This window comes from Salvelinus namaycush, chromosome 33 (assembly GCF_016432855.1).
Source record: "Salvelinus namaycush isolate Seneca chromosome 33, SaNama_1.0, whole genome shotgun sequence".
Classification (NCBI taxonomy): domain Eukaryota; kingdom Metazoa; phylum Chordata; class Actinopteri; order Salmoniformes; family Salmonidae; genus Salvelinus; species Salvelinus namaycush.
In genome coordinates, this window is record NC_052339.1 from 24956996 (window position 1) to 24975128 (window position 18133).

General features: G+C 41.6%; 1 protein-coding gene across 1 annotated transcript in view; it reads right to left on the reverse strand.

Moving 5' to 3' along the window:
* LOC120027961 (apoptosis regulator Bcl-2-like) overlaps window positions 1–15929 on the reverse strand; it is a 76001-nt gene extending 60072 nt beyond the window's left edge. Inside the window, exon 1 of the mRNA XM_038973055.1 lies at window positions 14544–15929. Within this exon, the coding sequence (XP_038828983.1) occupies window positions 14544–15101 (558 nt within the window). The 5' untranslated portion in view covers window positions 15102–15929. The remainder of the gene's footprint in view (window positions 1–14543) is intronic.
* Between the last annotated feature and the right edge of the window lie 2204 nt (window positions 15930–18133).

The following is an 18133-nucleotide window of genomic DNA, read 5'->3' on the forward strand; positions in this document are numbered from 1 at the left end:
TATGATGTCAAGCAAAGAGGCACTGAGTTGAAAGGTAAGCCTTGAAATACATCCACAGGTACACCTCCATTTGACTCAAATGATGTCAATTAGCCTATCAGAAGCTTCTAAAGCCATGACATAATTTTCTGGAATTTTCTAAGCTGTTTAAAGGCACAGTCAACTTAGTGTATGTAAACTTCTGACCCACTGGGTTTGTGATACAGTGAATTATAAGTCAAATAATCGGTTTGTAAACAATTGTTGGAAAAATGACTTGTGTCATGCACAAAGTAGATGTCCTAACCCGACTTGCCAAGACTATAGTTTGTTAACAAGAAATGTGTGGAGTGGTTGAAAAACGAGTTTTAATGACTCCAACCTAAGTGTATGTAAACTTCCGACTTGAACTGTTCATGTTCTTGTATGTTGTTATACGCACCCATATGTGTATTTGGGTGCATGCGAGGATGTGTGTCATGTTAATGATACATGCTCCATCATTGTGTGTGTGTGTGTGTGTGTGTGTGTGTGTGTGTGTGTGTGTGTGTGTGTGTGTTTACGCGTGCAAGCTTGTGAGAAAGTTTGTCTTCACTCGACTAAATCCCAATACATTGGAATGTGACAGTTCCCTCGCTTTCATCTCCCTTCATCACTCTGGTATACCCCCTTCTCCCCATCCCCCTCTCCGCCCCTCCCTGGCACTTCAAACCCCATCAGCTTTCATCAAAAGCCGTGGGGGGAGCCCAAGTTAGCCTCTGAGAGGACTCCAATCTGCTGCCACCACTTCCACTGCCACCAGCATCACCACCAGCACCACTGCTGCCAGCACCACCACCACCTGCACTATTTGCCAACTTAAAAGGAGATTAGATGCTTATCAATCATGATGCTGCCCAGGAATCAGAAGGTAGATCCTTCCTTCCTCCTCTCTCTCAAGAAAGCCCTTGTCTGACTGAATACCGACTGTAATACCGCGACTCTCAAAGATGCCCGCTGCAGAATAAATATGGTATGGACAATGTTTTGCTTCACGCTCTTCCAGTACATGACCAAAAGTATGTGGACACCTCATCGTTGAACATCTCATTCCAAAATCATGGACATTAATATGGAGTTGGTCCCCCCTTTGCTGCTGTCACAGCCTCTAGTCTTTTGGGAAGGCTTTCCACTAGATGTTGGAACATTGCTGCAGGGACTTGCTTTCATTCATCCACAAGAGAATTAGTGAGGTCGAGTACTTAGGCCTGGATCACAGTCGGTGTTCCAATTCATCCCAAAGTTGTTTGATGGGGTTGAGGTCAGGGCTCTGTTCAGGCCAGTCAAGTTCTTCCACACCGATCTCAACAAAAATTGTATGTATGGACCTCATTTTGTGCACTGGGGTATTGTCATGCTGAAACAGGAAAGGGCCTTCCCCAAACTGTTGCCACAAAGTTGGAAGCACAGAAACGTTTAGAATATCATTGTATAAGGTTTCCCTTCAATGGAACTAAGGTGCCTAGCCGGAACCATGAAAAACAGCCCCAGACCATTATTCCTCATCCACCAAACTTTGGGGCAGGTAGGCATTGGCATTGCGCATGGTGATCTTATGCTTGTGTACGGCTGCTCGGCCATGGAAACCCATTTCATGAAGCTCCCGACGAACAGTTATTGTGCTGACGTTCCTTCCAGAGGCAGTTTGGAACTTGGTAGTGAATGTTGCAACCGAGGACAGACAATATTTACGAGCTACGCGCTTTAGCACTCGGCGGCCCCGTTCTGTGAGCTTGTGTGGCTGAGCTGTTGCTGCTCCTAGACATTTCCGATTTGCAATAACAGCACTTACAGTACAGTTGACCGGGGCAGCAGTAGCAGGGCAGAAATTTGACGAACTGACTTGTTGGAAAGGTGGCATCCTATGACAGTGCCACGTTGAATATCACTGAGCTCTTCAGTAAGGCCATTCTACTGCCAATGTTTGTCTATGGAGATTGTATGGCCGTGTGCTCGATTTTATACACCTGTCAGCAACGTGTCTGGCTGAAATAGCTGAATCCACTAATTTGAAGAGGTGTCCACATACTTTTGTATATATACAGTAGTGTATTTGACAGAGGCATTGAATGAGAATGGTCTTTTTTAGTAGCCATAATGAATCTTGATCATAATTTTTATTTGATCATATCAGCATTTTATGAAGTCACTTGTCTCTTGGTGATGATGTCATTGCTTAAAAATATATACCAAACAGGGTGGGGGAAACACTTTAACTGAAGCTGCAGACACTAGTCATGTCTATTTTTAGACGGCCTACTGTAGCCTTTCTGAAGCCTCAGCTGTGGCAAGGATGGTGAAAATGTGTTGCCCAAGGCAGGGGTAACCTGGAGGCTATAGGAGGAAGACATAGTGGCGCCCCATACAGCCTCTTCCTATTCCATTCTACTTGTGGCCAAGGCTTGACCCCATTACGACACAGTTTCCAAATTGTTGGGATAATACCCATGGTGGTATGTGAATGCAGCCGGGGCCAACTAACGACCCTGGCGCGCGCCTCTCACTAATCCAGCAGACGGCACCGACCATGGCTTCAGCATGATCCAGGAAATCCCTCTATAATCCCCTGACACAATGAAGATTGAGGGTAGGGTGAGGTTGGCATGTCCTCAGTCTTACGAGTGGACACTACTTATAGACCAGAGGTGTCCAACACATGTCCCTGTGGGCCGGTCTTCACCAAGGTCCGTAGGGCTGCAGTTAAAATGTATACTTTTTCCTCAATGTCAAAATTTGCTTTCGAAATGTTCGATGCTCAGCAAGCTGGACAGAGTGAAGAGACTATAAATGTAGGTTTATTATCATTTCTACCCAGTTTCGAATTTGATTTTAGTAACGCCAATGTCGATTGAGATCGCACCCCCCCAAAAAAACAACTCAAATTAAATTCTTAAAACCCTGCGGGCCTTGAGTTTCACATATGTGATAGAGCTTGGTGGTCGCTGAGGTTGAGTAACAAAGTTTTAAGCCAGGATTTAAAATAGTGTATTTTCACTTCCGATTCCTATGGAAGATACAATTGATTCCATTGAGTCAAAGTATTCAACATTTCCCATAAAGCCCTATAACATTACCACATCAACAGAGCATTACCAGATATTTCCTCATTAGCCTATATTTACAGACAGACAATAAGAGCAAAGCAGGAGGCCTTCTGTACATTGCATGTTAATACATTCATGAATGTGACCTGCGTGAAGTGTACACTGTTCAGCGTGATGTGTACACTGTTCAGCAACCGCCGACTCACGTGCCTCAAAAAAAATTCCCAGCATGCTTGCTATCAACCCTCCGCATGACGTCTTGTGATGACACGTATCTGTGAGGAGTGGACACATCCTAGGGCTCCAGCTGCGTCCTCATGCAAGAACATGACCGTGCGGCAGAGAGTAGGACATGGTCCTCTTGTTGTGAGGGAGGCCCGTTTAGGGTTGGATGTTAGCATCACTATGAATTATTAATTTACAGGAAAGGGTTGAGGGAAGTAAAAAGGGAGGAGAGAAACAGACAGACAGACAGACAGAGTGCAAGAGAGGAGTGATGCAATATTTACAAGACCGAAGCCTGCAAGTGATCTTGTACTTCCACCAGCTTTTATGGAAACCTTAGTATCATTCATTTAAATCAATGACTGATTACATGCAGCTAATAGAATTATCATGATGCATCCATGTGCCGAAGAGCAGGTCAGTGGAGGGTAGTTGAGTAAAAACTCTGTGTTTCAAATGCACCTGTTGATTTTTGGAGCTTTTACGAGAATGTTTTCTTCTAAGAGGAGATGTCTTCGAGTTTGGGACACAACCTAAATGTGAGCTTTAAATGGCTCAAACTCAAAGCACCACTTTCTTTTATCCCCCCCCCCCCCCCCCCCCCCCCCCCCCCCCCCCAAAATAAAACACCATTGAAACACTGAGTAATATCTCAGCCCTATTGACTGACCAGAGGCATTACCCAGTCAAGAGAGACTTGATCAAGGGGAAGCAGAATTGTAATCATTGCTAGTTAATGAGCGACTTCAATTTTCCAAAGACAGTATGTTTAATGTTAACAGGAAAAGACTGCCTCCTTCGCCGGCATGATGAATAATTCATTGCACATCGGAGGGAACCTAAAATACATAATTACGGGTTGACTTATCTAAGCTTTGATTCTGCCATATCTGACATCAGTGCTGCCTAAACTTTGCCGTATCTTTTTAATAACGGCTTATTAGCATTCAACAGGGGCAGTGAGCAATGGCTCCTGGGTAGAATATTGTTTTTTTGGAGTATTGCCCTCCGCGTTTTACAGAGGGTACAACAGTGTAAAGCGCACACAAAATTACGTCAAAACCACAATGAGGAAACAGACCTATTATTGTCCAAAATCATTTCAGTTGTGAATGGGTCTTCTGGCTATCTCTAGTCCTGAGGGAGAAGCTTAATGTGGACATATGAAAGAGGGGGATTCATGTTTTGAGGACTGTACTGAGCTCCAGTTGGAGCGCTGGTAGGAAATGTCATTTTTTTGTGTGCATGCTTTTTTTGGGATCACAGGCCCTGCGGTGGCGGGTGCAAACGGTACACCAGATGGCGAGCGACAGAGCCAGAACCCAACCCGGCGGTACCGGAGGGGGAACACTTGGCTTCAGCCCCTCTACACTGTTTTAAGGGCACCCAGAATCTGTTTCCTTTAGACAACATAAGCCAAGGGAATAAAGGACTTGGAATGGGTGCTTGTGCTCCGCCACACTTTTGACAAGACCTCCACTGAGACAAATTGGTCTGTAATGACATGTTCATGAAAACAGTAGTTAGTTAGATTTATAAGGAGAGTTTCTTGTTTCTTCCTGATTAGTGCAGAGCAAAGTTGAGAAATGCTATTATATTTTCCATAATTGCAATGTACAGGTGCATCATTCCATTTCCAGCAACTAGCGCACCTCCTTGTGTTTAAAAAGATCCAAAGACAAGATAGCATTGAAATGGATAATAAAACAAATGAGTGCTTCTGCCCAGAGAGAAACAGAGAGACAAAGGAAGCACACAATACTGTAGCCTATAGCACAAAATGAAAACAAGCACAAAAAACAAACAAATGTGGTGGATAACCAGTATTTACATGAACAAGTAAGAGAGACTTTTATATTGGTTGTATATTGAGGAAATAAACAAATCACAGAATCGAGACTGAGGCAATTGCAGAACAGTAGAGAGAGCGAGAGAGACTGTTTAAAAGCAACACATCTAAGGGAACAAGGCAATCCGTACCCTGTTCCCAGACTAATTCCATTACAGCAAGCCACACAAACCTGCCCACACACCCTCCCACATGTAAGAACCGTTGTGCAGAATGCACACCAAACACAGTGTTTATATTCGTCTGAACATCTGAGTGTGTCTTTTTCCCATTTCTGTTTTCAATGTGTGGACCTGTTCAACTCTGTGTGTGTGTATTCAGTTAAATCCCTGTTCTTATGCCAGTCTGTGTACTTTTCATGTGTGTATGTCCTTTTGTGTAAATACCAGTCGGTTGAGTCTTTGTACTTGTTTGTTTATATGTATGTGTGTGTACCGTCTGCGTCTGTCTGTCCCGCTATGAGCGGGAGACATGGATTTACAGTTAAATGCTCCTATGTGCCAATTGTCAGCGTTGACAACTTTTGTGTGGGTGGTTGAATGAACCGTGTTTTGACGGGAAGCGGGGTGGATTGCATGGTACTGGCAGGGTTTTTTTCGTCAAACAAAATCGGATTTCCCTTTGTGCAGGGGACAGACGACTCCACAGCTACAGGAGGGAAAAAATTACTTGACAGGGTGCTTTGTCCCTATCTCTGTGCAAGATGGAGACAGTCATTGAATACCTTAGTGCTGCCGAAATACATAACACTCTACGAAATTAAACTGACATCTTCAGTTAACCCTAAAAGCGCCAACGGGGGTAATTTTTTATTAATTCATTATTAACCTTTTGTAACACAAGTAAGTTGTTTAAATTACCCTAAAATAAACAGATTCTTTAAACGAATTCACACATTTCAATCAAAATATACTTTTTTTTATACTTTCGTGTTTTGAACATATATTTTTTAATCAATTTAATCTATAACCACTTGCTATGAACATTTGTCTGTTGTTCATTCAAAGTGTTGTGTTTCTGTGATACTCAGAGGCTGAGAAATTGCTGATTGAGCTGATCTGACATACAGGTAGGACCTAAGATGGCCACCGATATGCGCGATATGGACACCGGTGCCATCAGACTTTTAGCTCGAACTCCGGAACGCTATAGGATATCAACTCAGTTCCAATTGCATCTGAAATATGACACTCGACTTGGTATAAAGACATTGACTGGAAGATAAATATATATTTACAATTTGTATTTTTCAGTTATAGTGGCTGCCATGCACCCCCCAATGGCCAATTCTGGGGTGGCTCCATATCTATATTTTTTCAGGGTACATACATCTACCTCTGTGCCAAATTTGGTCCTTTATCACAAAGTTTACTATTGAGTCCACGTTTTCAGTTTAGCATACCACTAGTATACAAAAGAGAGATTATTTTTCATTTAAAAATAGGTTTAAAAATGATGACATTATTTAACCCTTGTGGTCAAAATGTACCCCTGTTTATCTTCAGGCTACATTCCAAACAGTAGTCGTTGATGGGCAAACGGTTTGATGTTGATGTCCCATATAGCATGGGTTAAGCCGGAACAAAGCCTATGGCCTTCTTGTTTGGTCCCCAATGGCAACCAGCATTCGTCAGGAGGTGGATGATGGTTTGTCATTAATCTAATGAGTCTGGAAATGTGTAGAGTTTGGAAAAAAACTACAGTTTTCGTAAACATTTTCTGAATCCTAACGCAGTCTCAGCAACTGTAATTATAGCTTTGTACAGTATGTTGACAACCCTTCTGAGGTATGTTGTTGTACGTATCCTCTCTCTTAATCTCTCACTTTTAGTCTCTTTCCCATTCACTACATTTTCTATTTTGGTATGAACCTAACACATGCTGTGCACACCTTTTGTCATACGGGTGTTACAAGACTTTTGTCCATCTGCTGTGGCTCCACACCAGCTTCCAATTGGTTGGTTTTCTTCCTCTCAGTTGGTTATCTGCCTGGTTGTTTAAGCTGGTAAACTCTTTGGAAAAAAGGGTTCCAAAAGGGTTCTTCGGCTGTCCCCATAGGAGAACCCATTTTGGTTCCAGGTAGAACCATTTTGGTTCCAGACAGAACCCTTTTGAGTCCCATGTAGAATCCTCTGTGGAAAGGGTTCTACATGGAACCCAAACAAAAAGGGTTCTACCTGGAACCAAAAAGGGTTCTCCTATGGGGACAGCCAAAGAACCCTTTTGGAAACCTTTTTCCGAAGAGTTTACCAGCTTAAACAACCAGGCAGATAACCAACTGAGAGGAAGAAAACCAACCAATTGGAAGCTGGTGTGGAGCCACAGCAGATGGACAAAAGTCTTGTAACACCCATACGACTAGCCCATTATTTTAAAATGGGATATAAATCAATTCTGACCAGATTACAGATATCCACAGTCCTCACAAAAGGCAAATCTGCTTTGGCCAACAAAGGATCCCTGAGCCAGTCTGGAGCTGAGACAGGGGCCCAACCTGCTGTATACTACAGTGTACAGACCTTTATTGTACTTGGCATCGGATCTGGGTTCAAATACTATTTGAAATCATTGCAAATACTTTAGCTGGATTTGATTCAGCTTGCCTGGCAAAATGGAACTAATACAATAGTCCCAAATGTGTAAGCCCCGCCTATCTGGCACTTCAGGCAGGTTATAACAAATGCTCAAATAGTATTTGAACCCAGATCTGCTTGGCCTTTTACATCAATAGTAATTTGAGGTGTGTGCAGATCATTGTGTATTTGTATGTGTTAGGGGCTTACCCAGACACAAAACTTTCTTAAACAAAATGTGACCACATTTACATTTAGCAGAAAAGGGCGGCTCTGCAGAAGGACCGATTAATAAAAACACATAGAACTTGGTGGCAACAATAAGGTTTTTAGGGTATTTTCTGACTCAAAGCTAAGAAGTGAAATGTTCTGTTAATCTCTAGATGTGTGGTCAAGGTTACTCTGGTATTTCCCCTACGGTTTTAACTTTCTACTGAGACCACATACTGTAGCGCACAGTTCCACAGTTCCTCCCTCTCTGTGATCTTGAAAAGTAGGTACTCTGAATTCTTTTAGAAATGCTTTCTTTAAAATAAATATCTGAGCTTCTCTGTGATTAATTCTGTCAGATGTTTGTGATTTGTGCTTTTCATCTTTTTTTTTCTCATCTCCATAACGATGTCATGCAGAGATACAATTCCCCAAAATATTATACAGGTGTCGGTTCCTTGTATTCCATTAAAATCCTGGTATTATCTAGGTTAATGGGTCCCGTACATTGCAGCCTGCATCGTAAGCCGGACACACAGCGACGGCTGACCCATGGATCTCCTCCATCCGTCTACACTTCCCTTTCTCATCCTTTCCTCGTCTCCCTATACCTCTGCAATCAGCTTTGCTCTCTTCTCCTTTCAAACTTCTCCTGGTTATATTCTCTTCGGCCCACACCCCGTTCTTACCACTGCCGTCCCTCTGTTCTCTCCTCTCTTCTCTTCTCTCTCCTCTGCCCTGATAGCCTGAGGGGTGAGGGTAGGTACGGCAACTGCACAATATGCAGTGGGTTCGTTTGAAGCCATTTTTTCGTAGGAAACATCAGAAAGAGAAAAGCTCCCGCTTGGTCTTTCTTGTCTTTATCTCTGGGGATTTTCACATACCGCTCTCAGTGTCGAGTTCGCTTTTATAAACAATGTCACTTGAAAGCTCTTGGTAAGAGGCACATATACAGGGAAATGAATACCTGAGTGACGTTCCACTGATTGAAGCACTTTTCTTTTTCTTTCCCTTTCAACGCCCCTTCCTCTACTACCACCACAGTAATACCAACCAGGTCAAACATGCCTCATTGAGCTCCACCTGACAGTAAACATAGCCAATCAGCGTCCTTCATCGAGACAAACAAATGCCAAGAGCCACAGGTATGCACTGCGTGGGTTGAGCACCTGAATGACTCTAGCCTACTCACACAAACTAAAGAGCAAACTGATGAAAGGTTGGTAACTTATTGATACAGAGAATGTAACCCAGAGTGATTAAATGAGAATACAAAATATATTTGCTATTAAATTTGCAGAGACATTTGTGCCCTGCGAACACAGTCATTTGTTATCACTCATTATATTTGATTGAGCTCAAATGCCCTGTCGAGACAAATGAATGGACATTATTTCAAATGTTTTTAATAGCAACAGGCTAACCGCAATCATCTCAAACTGAGCCAAAAGGGATGAGCAGCGGAGTACATTAACAAGTAGCTCAATGCCCTAAATTCATGTAATTCCTCCCTCTTCCACATTATAGGCAGTTAGGAACATGTACAGTGACTATGATAACCAACAACTATAATTTGTAGCATGACAAAAACACATTAAATTAGTTAGAGATTAGCAGTAAGCAGACAATGAAAACCTCGTTAGGCAAGCTGCAATCTGGCAATTGCAAACGACACAAAATTTCCTGCCAATGTTATTTCAGTTTGTTTGCTAAAAAAGTGTAAAAATCTGGTTGGTGATACTGAAATGTCCAGTTTGCTGATTTTAACCATTGGACCATTTGGGGTAAACTACAGTATGATGTGGTATAGTGCTCATCTTCATGCCAGGCATGTCCTACCTTGACACAATCCTAACTACAGAGTACGAAAGAGTGAGTGACTTTAAATTTGAGAAGGCTTTTGTTCGTTTTTTTTCTTTTTTACATTTAGACATGAAAGAGCAACGTCGGCTCCCTACACCCTCACGTCAACAAAGAACAAAGCTTGAATCCAAGACCTAAAGAATGTCAGTCTTCCAATTAATAGGAGGCAACTATATGCAGCTCTTATTGTGATTCAAAGTTTTCCTGACACACAAAGCAGAAATGGAACATCTTCCCAGCATAGAAGAAGTTGGCCAAAAAGAGACAGTGCAATCCATAATGGGCCCCCAGAGCATACTCTGGCTATTCTGCAATAACAGATATAGGGAATCGAAGTTCATAATTGTGGCCCATACTAGGCCTTACTTACAGTATAAAACATATGTTGTTATTATAACTAGAATGTAACTCTGGACAATGCTTTGTAAAGGGGGTCATAGAAATGAACAAACTGGATCGCAAGCCACCCACAAGGCAAAGCATGCTCCTGTTACCATGGTGTCAAGTGACCTTTTCCTGCTTGTAAACATTCCCATCCTTGTTCCACCTTATTTACTACGGATGTCATCAGCACTGATTTGTTTGGGCTGGAATCCCCCAGACAAAAGGGCTATCAAAACAAAAACAAAAATAGCATTCAAAGTCAAAATCTTCTCAGGGTAATAAACAATAAACGCAGGTTAGCGTTTTTCATCATGAACCTTGTTCTGGAGGCAACTCTGCAGAGTGGTCACTAGCTGACACATTTTAAACCTAACTTTCACCCTAACCCTAACCACACTGCTAACCTTAATGCCTAACCCTAGCCTTAAATTAAGACCAAAATGCACATTTTTGTTTTCATAAAAAAATTATATCTTGCCAATTCTGATTTTTCATTTGGCCTATCTAATCGCTCAGTTCTGCCTCTAGGGCAAGACTCATGGGACTAAACGTCAACCTGCAGAATAAACAACAAAATAAGTCACCACAAACAGTTACCTGTAGACTAAATACAAAAAAAGATATGAAGGCAATTCTTCAGAAACTCAAAATAAAACAGAAATGTAATTGGGCTAATACAAGACAAAGGGTCTTGATCACAGGCTGGTAAACTAGGGTTGTCCCAGCAGGGGATCTGAAATAACAGTAGTACTGAAAAGGCACAGGGTAGCGCAGCTGAATCATGTATTCTCCACAGACAGCGCAATTATTCGGCAGGCTTTATCCGAGGATTAATGAATCACATGGATTCAAAAGAAAGGATAATAAGTACAGCTTAGCCATAAGGGGGAAAGGGCAATTCTTTTTGACAAATAAGCTAAGCCATCTGACCAATTTAGAAGGTGCATCTGACTGACATGGCCATTCTTTGGTTGTAACGCATCATTTCAAGATTTCTTTGTGCCAGGAGGACATATCAGAGGAATTGTGGGAAAGACCATGATCAGCTCAAAATGTGATAGTGAACAACCTTTCTCTATTACCTTACCTGTACATCGATGGCCAGAACGGAGCAAACGGAATGGCATCAAACACCTGGAAACCATGTGTTTGATGTATTTGATACCATTCCACTAATTCTGCTCCAGTCATTACCACAATCTCGTCCTCCCCAATTAAGGTGCCACCAACCTCCTGTGCTGTACATACAGTGAAACAGACAAGATGTAAGGAACACCCCCAAGACAGTATGTTCCTCGTCCTCGCAGTTGGATAACAAGATTTAAAGGTCCAGTGCAGTCAAAAATGTAATTTGCCTGGGTTTTGTATATATCAAAACAAATTGTATATGTCACATGCGCCGAATACAACAGGTGTAGAAGAAGTAGACCTTACTGTGAAATGCTTTACTTACAAGCCCTTAACCAACAATGCAGTTCAAGAATTAGAGTTAAGAAAACATTTACTTCATAAACTAAAGTAAAAAAAAAAAAAAAAAAGTATATTACCACACTATGAGGTTGGGATACTACTGTGAAATTGTGAAAATTATGTTAATCAGTAGAGGCTGCTGAGGGGAGGACGGCTCATAATAATGGCTGGAACGGAGCAAATGGAATGGCATCAAACACATAGAAAAAATGTTTAATGTATTTGATACCATTCCACTTATTCTTCTCCAGCCATTACCATGAGCCCGTCCTCCCCAATTAAGGTGCCACCAACCTCCTGTGATGTTTATGCCTTATTTATATAAGAGCTGTTTGAAAAGACCACCTGAAAATTTTACCTGTTGTGGTGGAATGGAGTTTTGGCCTGCCCGGTGATATCACCAGGCGGTAAATAAGTTCATAGACCAATAAGAAAGAGAGTTCCAAACCTCTCTGCCAATAACAGCTAGTTTTCAGATTCCAACATCCCCACTCAGACAGTTCAAGCAAAATTATTGCTTGAGAAATTGCTCTTTGTTAAGAAGCTATTTTTGTTTATTTTTGATCATTTTAATTGAAAACAATCAGAGTAAGGTACTTAATTGTTACCCAGAAATGATTTGATATTGAGATAAAAACAACTGCATTGGACCTTTAAAGCTTCAACGGTGACCGTGCAAGAGCATAGAAAAACTCAGTTGTCTCATTTACTGTCACATCCATACATACACTAGTGGAATGATGCAAGCCTGTCTTCGCATGACAACAAGCTGTACCTGTACGTTATCTGCAGAATCTGATGTAACTGACACCACACAGGCAAAATCTATGAACAGACGGCCAGTGGCCAGATGCCCATTTGGACAAATCTCCTTCATCTCCAGTGTACTGATTTACCAACCAGACTGAGACAAGACTCACCCAACATATTTGAACAGGTGTCAAATATAGAAAATGAAATTTAACAATCAGCTCTCTCAGCAATGCAATATACAGTATATTGTATACAGGCATTAGTAATAACTCTAATATAACTACATATAAAATCTGGTCTTGCTGGAACAATGCTAATGATAATGAATAGCTACTGGAAAGAGTAATTCATGGATTAAATTCAAAGAGTGTAAATGCTATTTTAACTGGAACTTGTCTTCCTCTGTGAATATAGTCTTAATACAAATGCAAAATGGTTCTTTTGATGACAAAATTAAATAAATGAATCATTGATTGGCTCGAGATGGGAGTGCTGGAACCTTCTGAATAATACAAGCCAATGAAAAGTACATCAGTGTTGATTGCTTCCTAATTTTCCTCTGATGGAACAAGTAGAAATTATCACTGCTATGCAAAAATATTATATAAACACAAGCACACACACACACACACACACACACACACACACACACACACACACACACACACACACACACACACACACACACACACACACACACACACACAGTTATTGTTTTTTGCGGAGCAAAGACATCTTCAATAACGCCAAGAAACCGCCAAAATAACACACAACTTTATAATGAAAATGTGATTTCCCTAGCAGCCCTGGTGATGGTGGTTGAAGTGTATGGCCCCTGCTATTTATTCTGCTCCAGTTGTTGCTCAGTCCAGACAGCTACCACCTCCACTCTCCTTTTCCACAGCAGTCTATGCATACAGTATCTGTCTGTCTAGCAGACAAATGGCAACATCTGCCTGTGTCTTGGGAACCACGCATGCCACATTAATCATGATGACGTGTCAAGTGATGGGTCAAGTAAAGAGGACATGAAAGATATTGCCTCATCAATATCATGACATTTAAATAAACTTAGTTCTAAATCAAATGTAAACATGCTGACCAAAATAAATGTACACATACATGTTATTCAATCATTTCATTGAAACAAGCGCGCGTCAACAGGCGACTGCATAGCCAGACGCTAAAATAGAGCTATATTTTAGACGCGCTGCAAGTCCCGCCTCTCCCATCTACTCATTGGTTTTTACCAGCATATACACATGTGGGTGATTGAAAGATGAACTGAGGTCCCCACTCCAGTCCAGTTGGTGGCGGTTATGCACCTTAAAGTTGGTTGCCAACCCCCATATAAAATCCATGAAGAAGAATGTACAAGGCAATATTAATCAAAGAAAAAGAGGGTGAATTAACTACCAAATGAGGAGTGCATTCGTGATTATGGTAACCTAGACATAGACTCTACTACACCAAGATGGGAGTGTTTGAAAGCATGGTGTGCCTGTTCTAATTTCAGCCATAAATTATTCAATGCTAGAGCGATGCAGTAAAACAGACGGACAGGATGTAAAGAACTAAGAGGAGAGACTGAAACAGGGGAGGCTTTTTCTCTCCATTTGATGTGGAAGCTAAATAGGGAAACGCTCTGTTCATTCATTCAAACTGGAATGGTGGAAACACGCGAATTTTCTCTTTGAAGACATCATGCTGTGTAGTAGTACCACTCAAAGCACACAGCCGTTTCCAAACATCTGGCAAACAAATTACAGAGTAAAATGCAGTCAAGCTCATTCAGTGTGTGCTTGGCCTTCAGTCAGACTAGGTGTAGGGTTTCCCTAGACTGACTGAAATATTGGCCGGGAGAATAGGGACAGCAAAAACAGACAATTATCAATCCATGTAGGCCTATACTGTCCCCATCATGATAACAGGGTTGGCTGACATTGGAACCCAAATGTTAGACAATAGTAGTAGTCTGATTTTTGACGAGACAGAGGTAATGGTAGGGTCAGGTGCATGCTCCCCTGAAGGAATTGATCCACTAAGTTTATGTGCTTACTACTGATGCATTTAGCAACTGATGCATATATGCCTATAGGTGTAATAGGTGGATAGAGGCTGAGCAAATGCGGAATGGTTTATTAACAAACATACCCAGCCACCATTCTCCTGGATCCAGTTCTGTAGGGGTCCGTTCAGGTACTCCGTCATCCAACGAGCGATGTTGTCTACCTGGGACGTCATCTCCCGGTTGACGCTCTCCACGCACATTGTCCCTCCAAACTCAAAGAAAGCCACAATCCGACCCCAGTTTACCCCGTCGCTGAAGAGCTCATCTATTACAGCGGTAAACCTTCTCTGTGCCGTGCTGGGCGTAAAATGCAACTGACCCGACATCTCTGCAAAGTCCCGCTGATACATTCTTTCAATCTCGCCACCCGCCTCGCGCAGGACTCTGTGCAGCCTGACATGTGGGTCAGGTTGCGGACTCCTGTTTTGGTAAGGAGAGTCGGTGTCCTCGCCTGCGGCGGTGGGCTGGGACCTCCGTGCAAAAACTTCAGGGGAGTTGGGTGTAGAGGGGTCCCCAAAGCCATTATTTGAAGAATCGTTTTCTGCTTGAAATTTCCATACAAATCCCATGTTCAACAGTTTGTGTTGGATGTATTTTTCGACAATAAAGCGACTGTTATAAGGATTCTCGTTTGCCATCATGGTTTTGTAATATCCAGAAAGCTGTTTACGCAAAATACATTTCCAATAGTTGGTTGAGACAGCCTAAAAGATATCCCCTAAAATGAGATATGGTGTCAGACGATCAAATGTATCGCTAACATTGGGCAACAGTGCATGATCTGCATAGCAACGCTTGTTCCAGCCGTGGTAGAAAATAATACAAAGTAATCAAACCGTATTTCCAAATGACATAGCCTATTCCAATAAGAGCATGTGGAAACACTGTTTCCTTTTAAAAACATGCGCATTCAAATATTTAATCGGGTCAAAAAAATGGTGCTATTCTAACATACATTTCGAGTTCCAGCAGCCAGTCAACTTTACAGTACAGAATGTGCCCTTGTAGTAGAATGATCTGCCCGCAATGTCTGGTTCTTGCATATGGTACGCCCCTTTTCAGGAATCCATTGGAACAGTAATGCGTTTTGGATATGCTTGGAGCTGATCCTCACTTGGAACACGGGCGTATGACTGTTTCAATCGGTTGCTTCAATCAACATTGTGTAGCTAGGCCTATTTGTCTCGAAAAAAAGTAGTCTTTGATTCAGTTACATTATTGCGTTCTGGGGTTGAATCCTCTGACATTAACTACAAAGTCCCAGAAAGACGGAAGAGAAATTATTTGCAAGGCAGCTCTCGAAATAGCCTACTCTTATTTCACAGAGAAATGCACAAAAAACTCAAACAGAAGCACCAGACAGAAGGTCCAAGATTTATACGGATAGAAAAGCGCAGGTTACTTGTGCATTATATGCAGACGATTTCAGCGACGCTCCTCTCATGCAGTGAGTTACAGTAGCCCTCAGCTTTCTCTCATCCACTCCCTCGCAGGCGAGCCATTCACTCCCACTCAGGGAGGTACTTCCTTCTAGCTACGTCACTCTCATTCAAGCTTTTCTTGTATTATGTTAAGTGAAGGCATATGGCCATAGGATGATATGATGGTCATCTGTTTATGTTGCACAATTTAACACATTACATATGTTATAACAGAGTAGCTAGCCCATAAAGTGGAATAACTAGGGATATTAGGCCTACATACTACATTATTACCATGTAGTTACAGGATACGCCTATGATAAGACATTACAAACATCAAAATGTATAGAACAAATAGACATCAAAATGTATGGTAACAATGTGAAAGTAACGGTGTATGGTAGATGTAATTATCAATATGATGGTTATAAAGAACTCATATTTCCAGAACAAAATGAGAAGTGATACTATAAAATCCCCTACTGTACCTCCAGTTCACTGACCCATTTCAAACGACAGACCCTCACTACTGTCCTCTCCTGACCTCTTGGTTTGGGCTACAGCTCCTCACATGAATGAGAATCCCTCAAACATATTTTTTTCTGTCTTGCACCACACATGTTCATAATTTTTCTACACTGTTGAGATGGATGTGTGTGTGTGTGTGTGTGGATGGTGACTTAGAAAGCTTAAAAGAAACCTAACAGAAAGAGTCATGTTACAGAATACTAAATAACATGACACAAGAAAGCTATTGTGTGCTCCCGAGCGGCCCAGCGGTCTAAGGCACTTCATCTCAGTGCTAGAGGCATCACTACAGACACCCTGGCTGTATCACAACCGGCCGTGATTGGGAGTCCCATAGGGTGGCGCACAATACGCCCAGTGTTGTCCGTGTTTGGCCGTTGTAGGCCGTCATTGTAAATAAGAATTTGTTCTTAACTGACTTGCCTAGTTTAATAAAGGTTACATAAAAAATGTAAAAATAATCCATCGACTGAATGAGAACCCCTGTCTCACTTGAGAACATGAATGCAATTACATGAAGCATTGGGGTGCGCCATTGCAATAGTGATGTATTCATCTTCTTGAAACAATGTCCCCAAGCCTTCTCTGCACTGGCAGTTACTTTAATAGGCAACTGGCATACTGGAAAGGAATGCACTGAATGTGTTCAGAGAGACAAGTGACAACAGTTGGGGCCCTATGGAATTGAGGCAAGCATGGCTGCTGCTACTACACACCCATATGGTTTGTAGTCATTGTTGTGTTAACTTGTCATGCTTTACAATATATTTACATTTCAGTCAATCTTATCCAGAGCAACTGGAGATAAGTGCCTTGCTCAAGGGCACATTAATCGTTTTTTCAGCTAGTCGGCTTGGGGATTCAAACAAGAAACCTTTTGATTACTGGCTCAATGCTATTAACCACTATGCTACCTGCGTTGTTCCCTGTGTTTCCTGTAGTCAGGTAAGGTAATGTGATGTAGAAGTATGGTACTCTAAGCAGGTTTGGATATGTTAGATTTGTCGTACTGACACCTGTATGTGAATCTCTGATCAGTTATCATGAAATGTTTATCAATCAAGTTGCCCCTAAAATTATATGATTATGGATTATAAACCCTTCAAGATTTCCTTTTCACTCAAGATTTCATTATATCACTTCAGATACAATCATATCGTCCCAACATGGAATGCACCTTTTAATAAAAATTATTATTATTTTTCATTTTAGTCTGTTTTTCACCATAGTGCATTTCTGAAATGCTGGTTTTATTAATTAAATTAATGTGACTTATTCATATAGGAGACCAAGAGACCAAGCCATGCAGTTAGTACGTACAGAAGGATGTCATATAAAGTTTTAACTCATAAAGTGTCAGTGGGTGCAAATCAGTAGCCATTTCTTTTGTCTTTCAGCCATCTGTACATTGGAGAGCCATTTCATAACATTGATGAGTGGACAATTGTCTCTTCTAAACATCATTTTGAAAACACACTCTATTATCTTCACAGGTGTCAATAGTAGTACCTTCAAGTTCATAAAAAAAAATAGCTACCATTATATATATTTGTCACGACTACCACCGAAGTCGGTCCCTCTCCTTGTTCGGGCGGCGTTCGGCCGTCGACGTCACCAGCCTTCTAGCCATCGCCGATCCACTTTTCATTTTCCATTTGTTTTGTCTTTGTCTTACACACCTGGTTTCAATTCCCCAATTACTTGTTCATTATTTAAACCTCTGT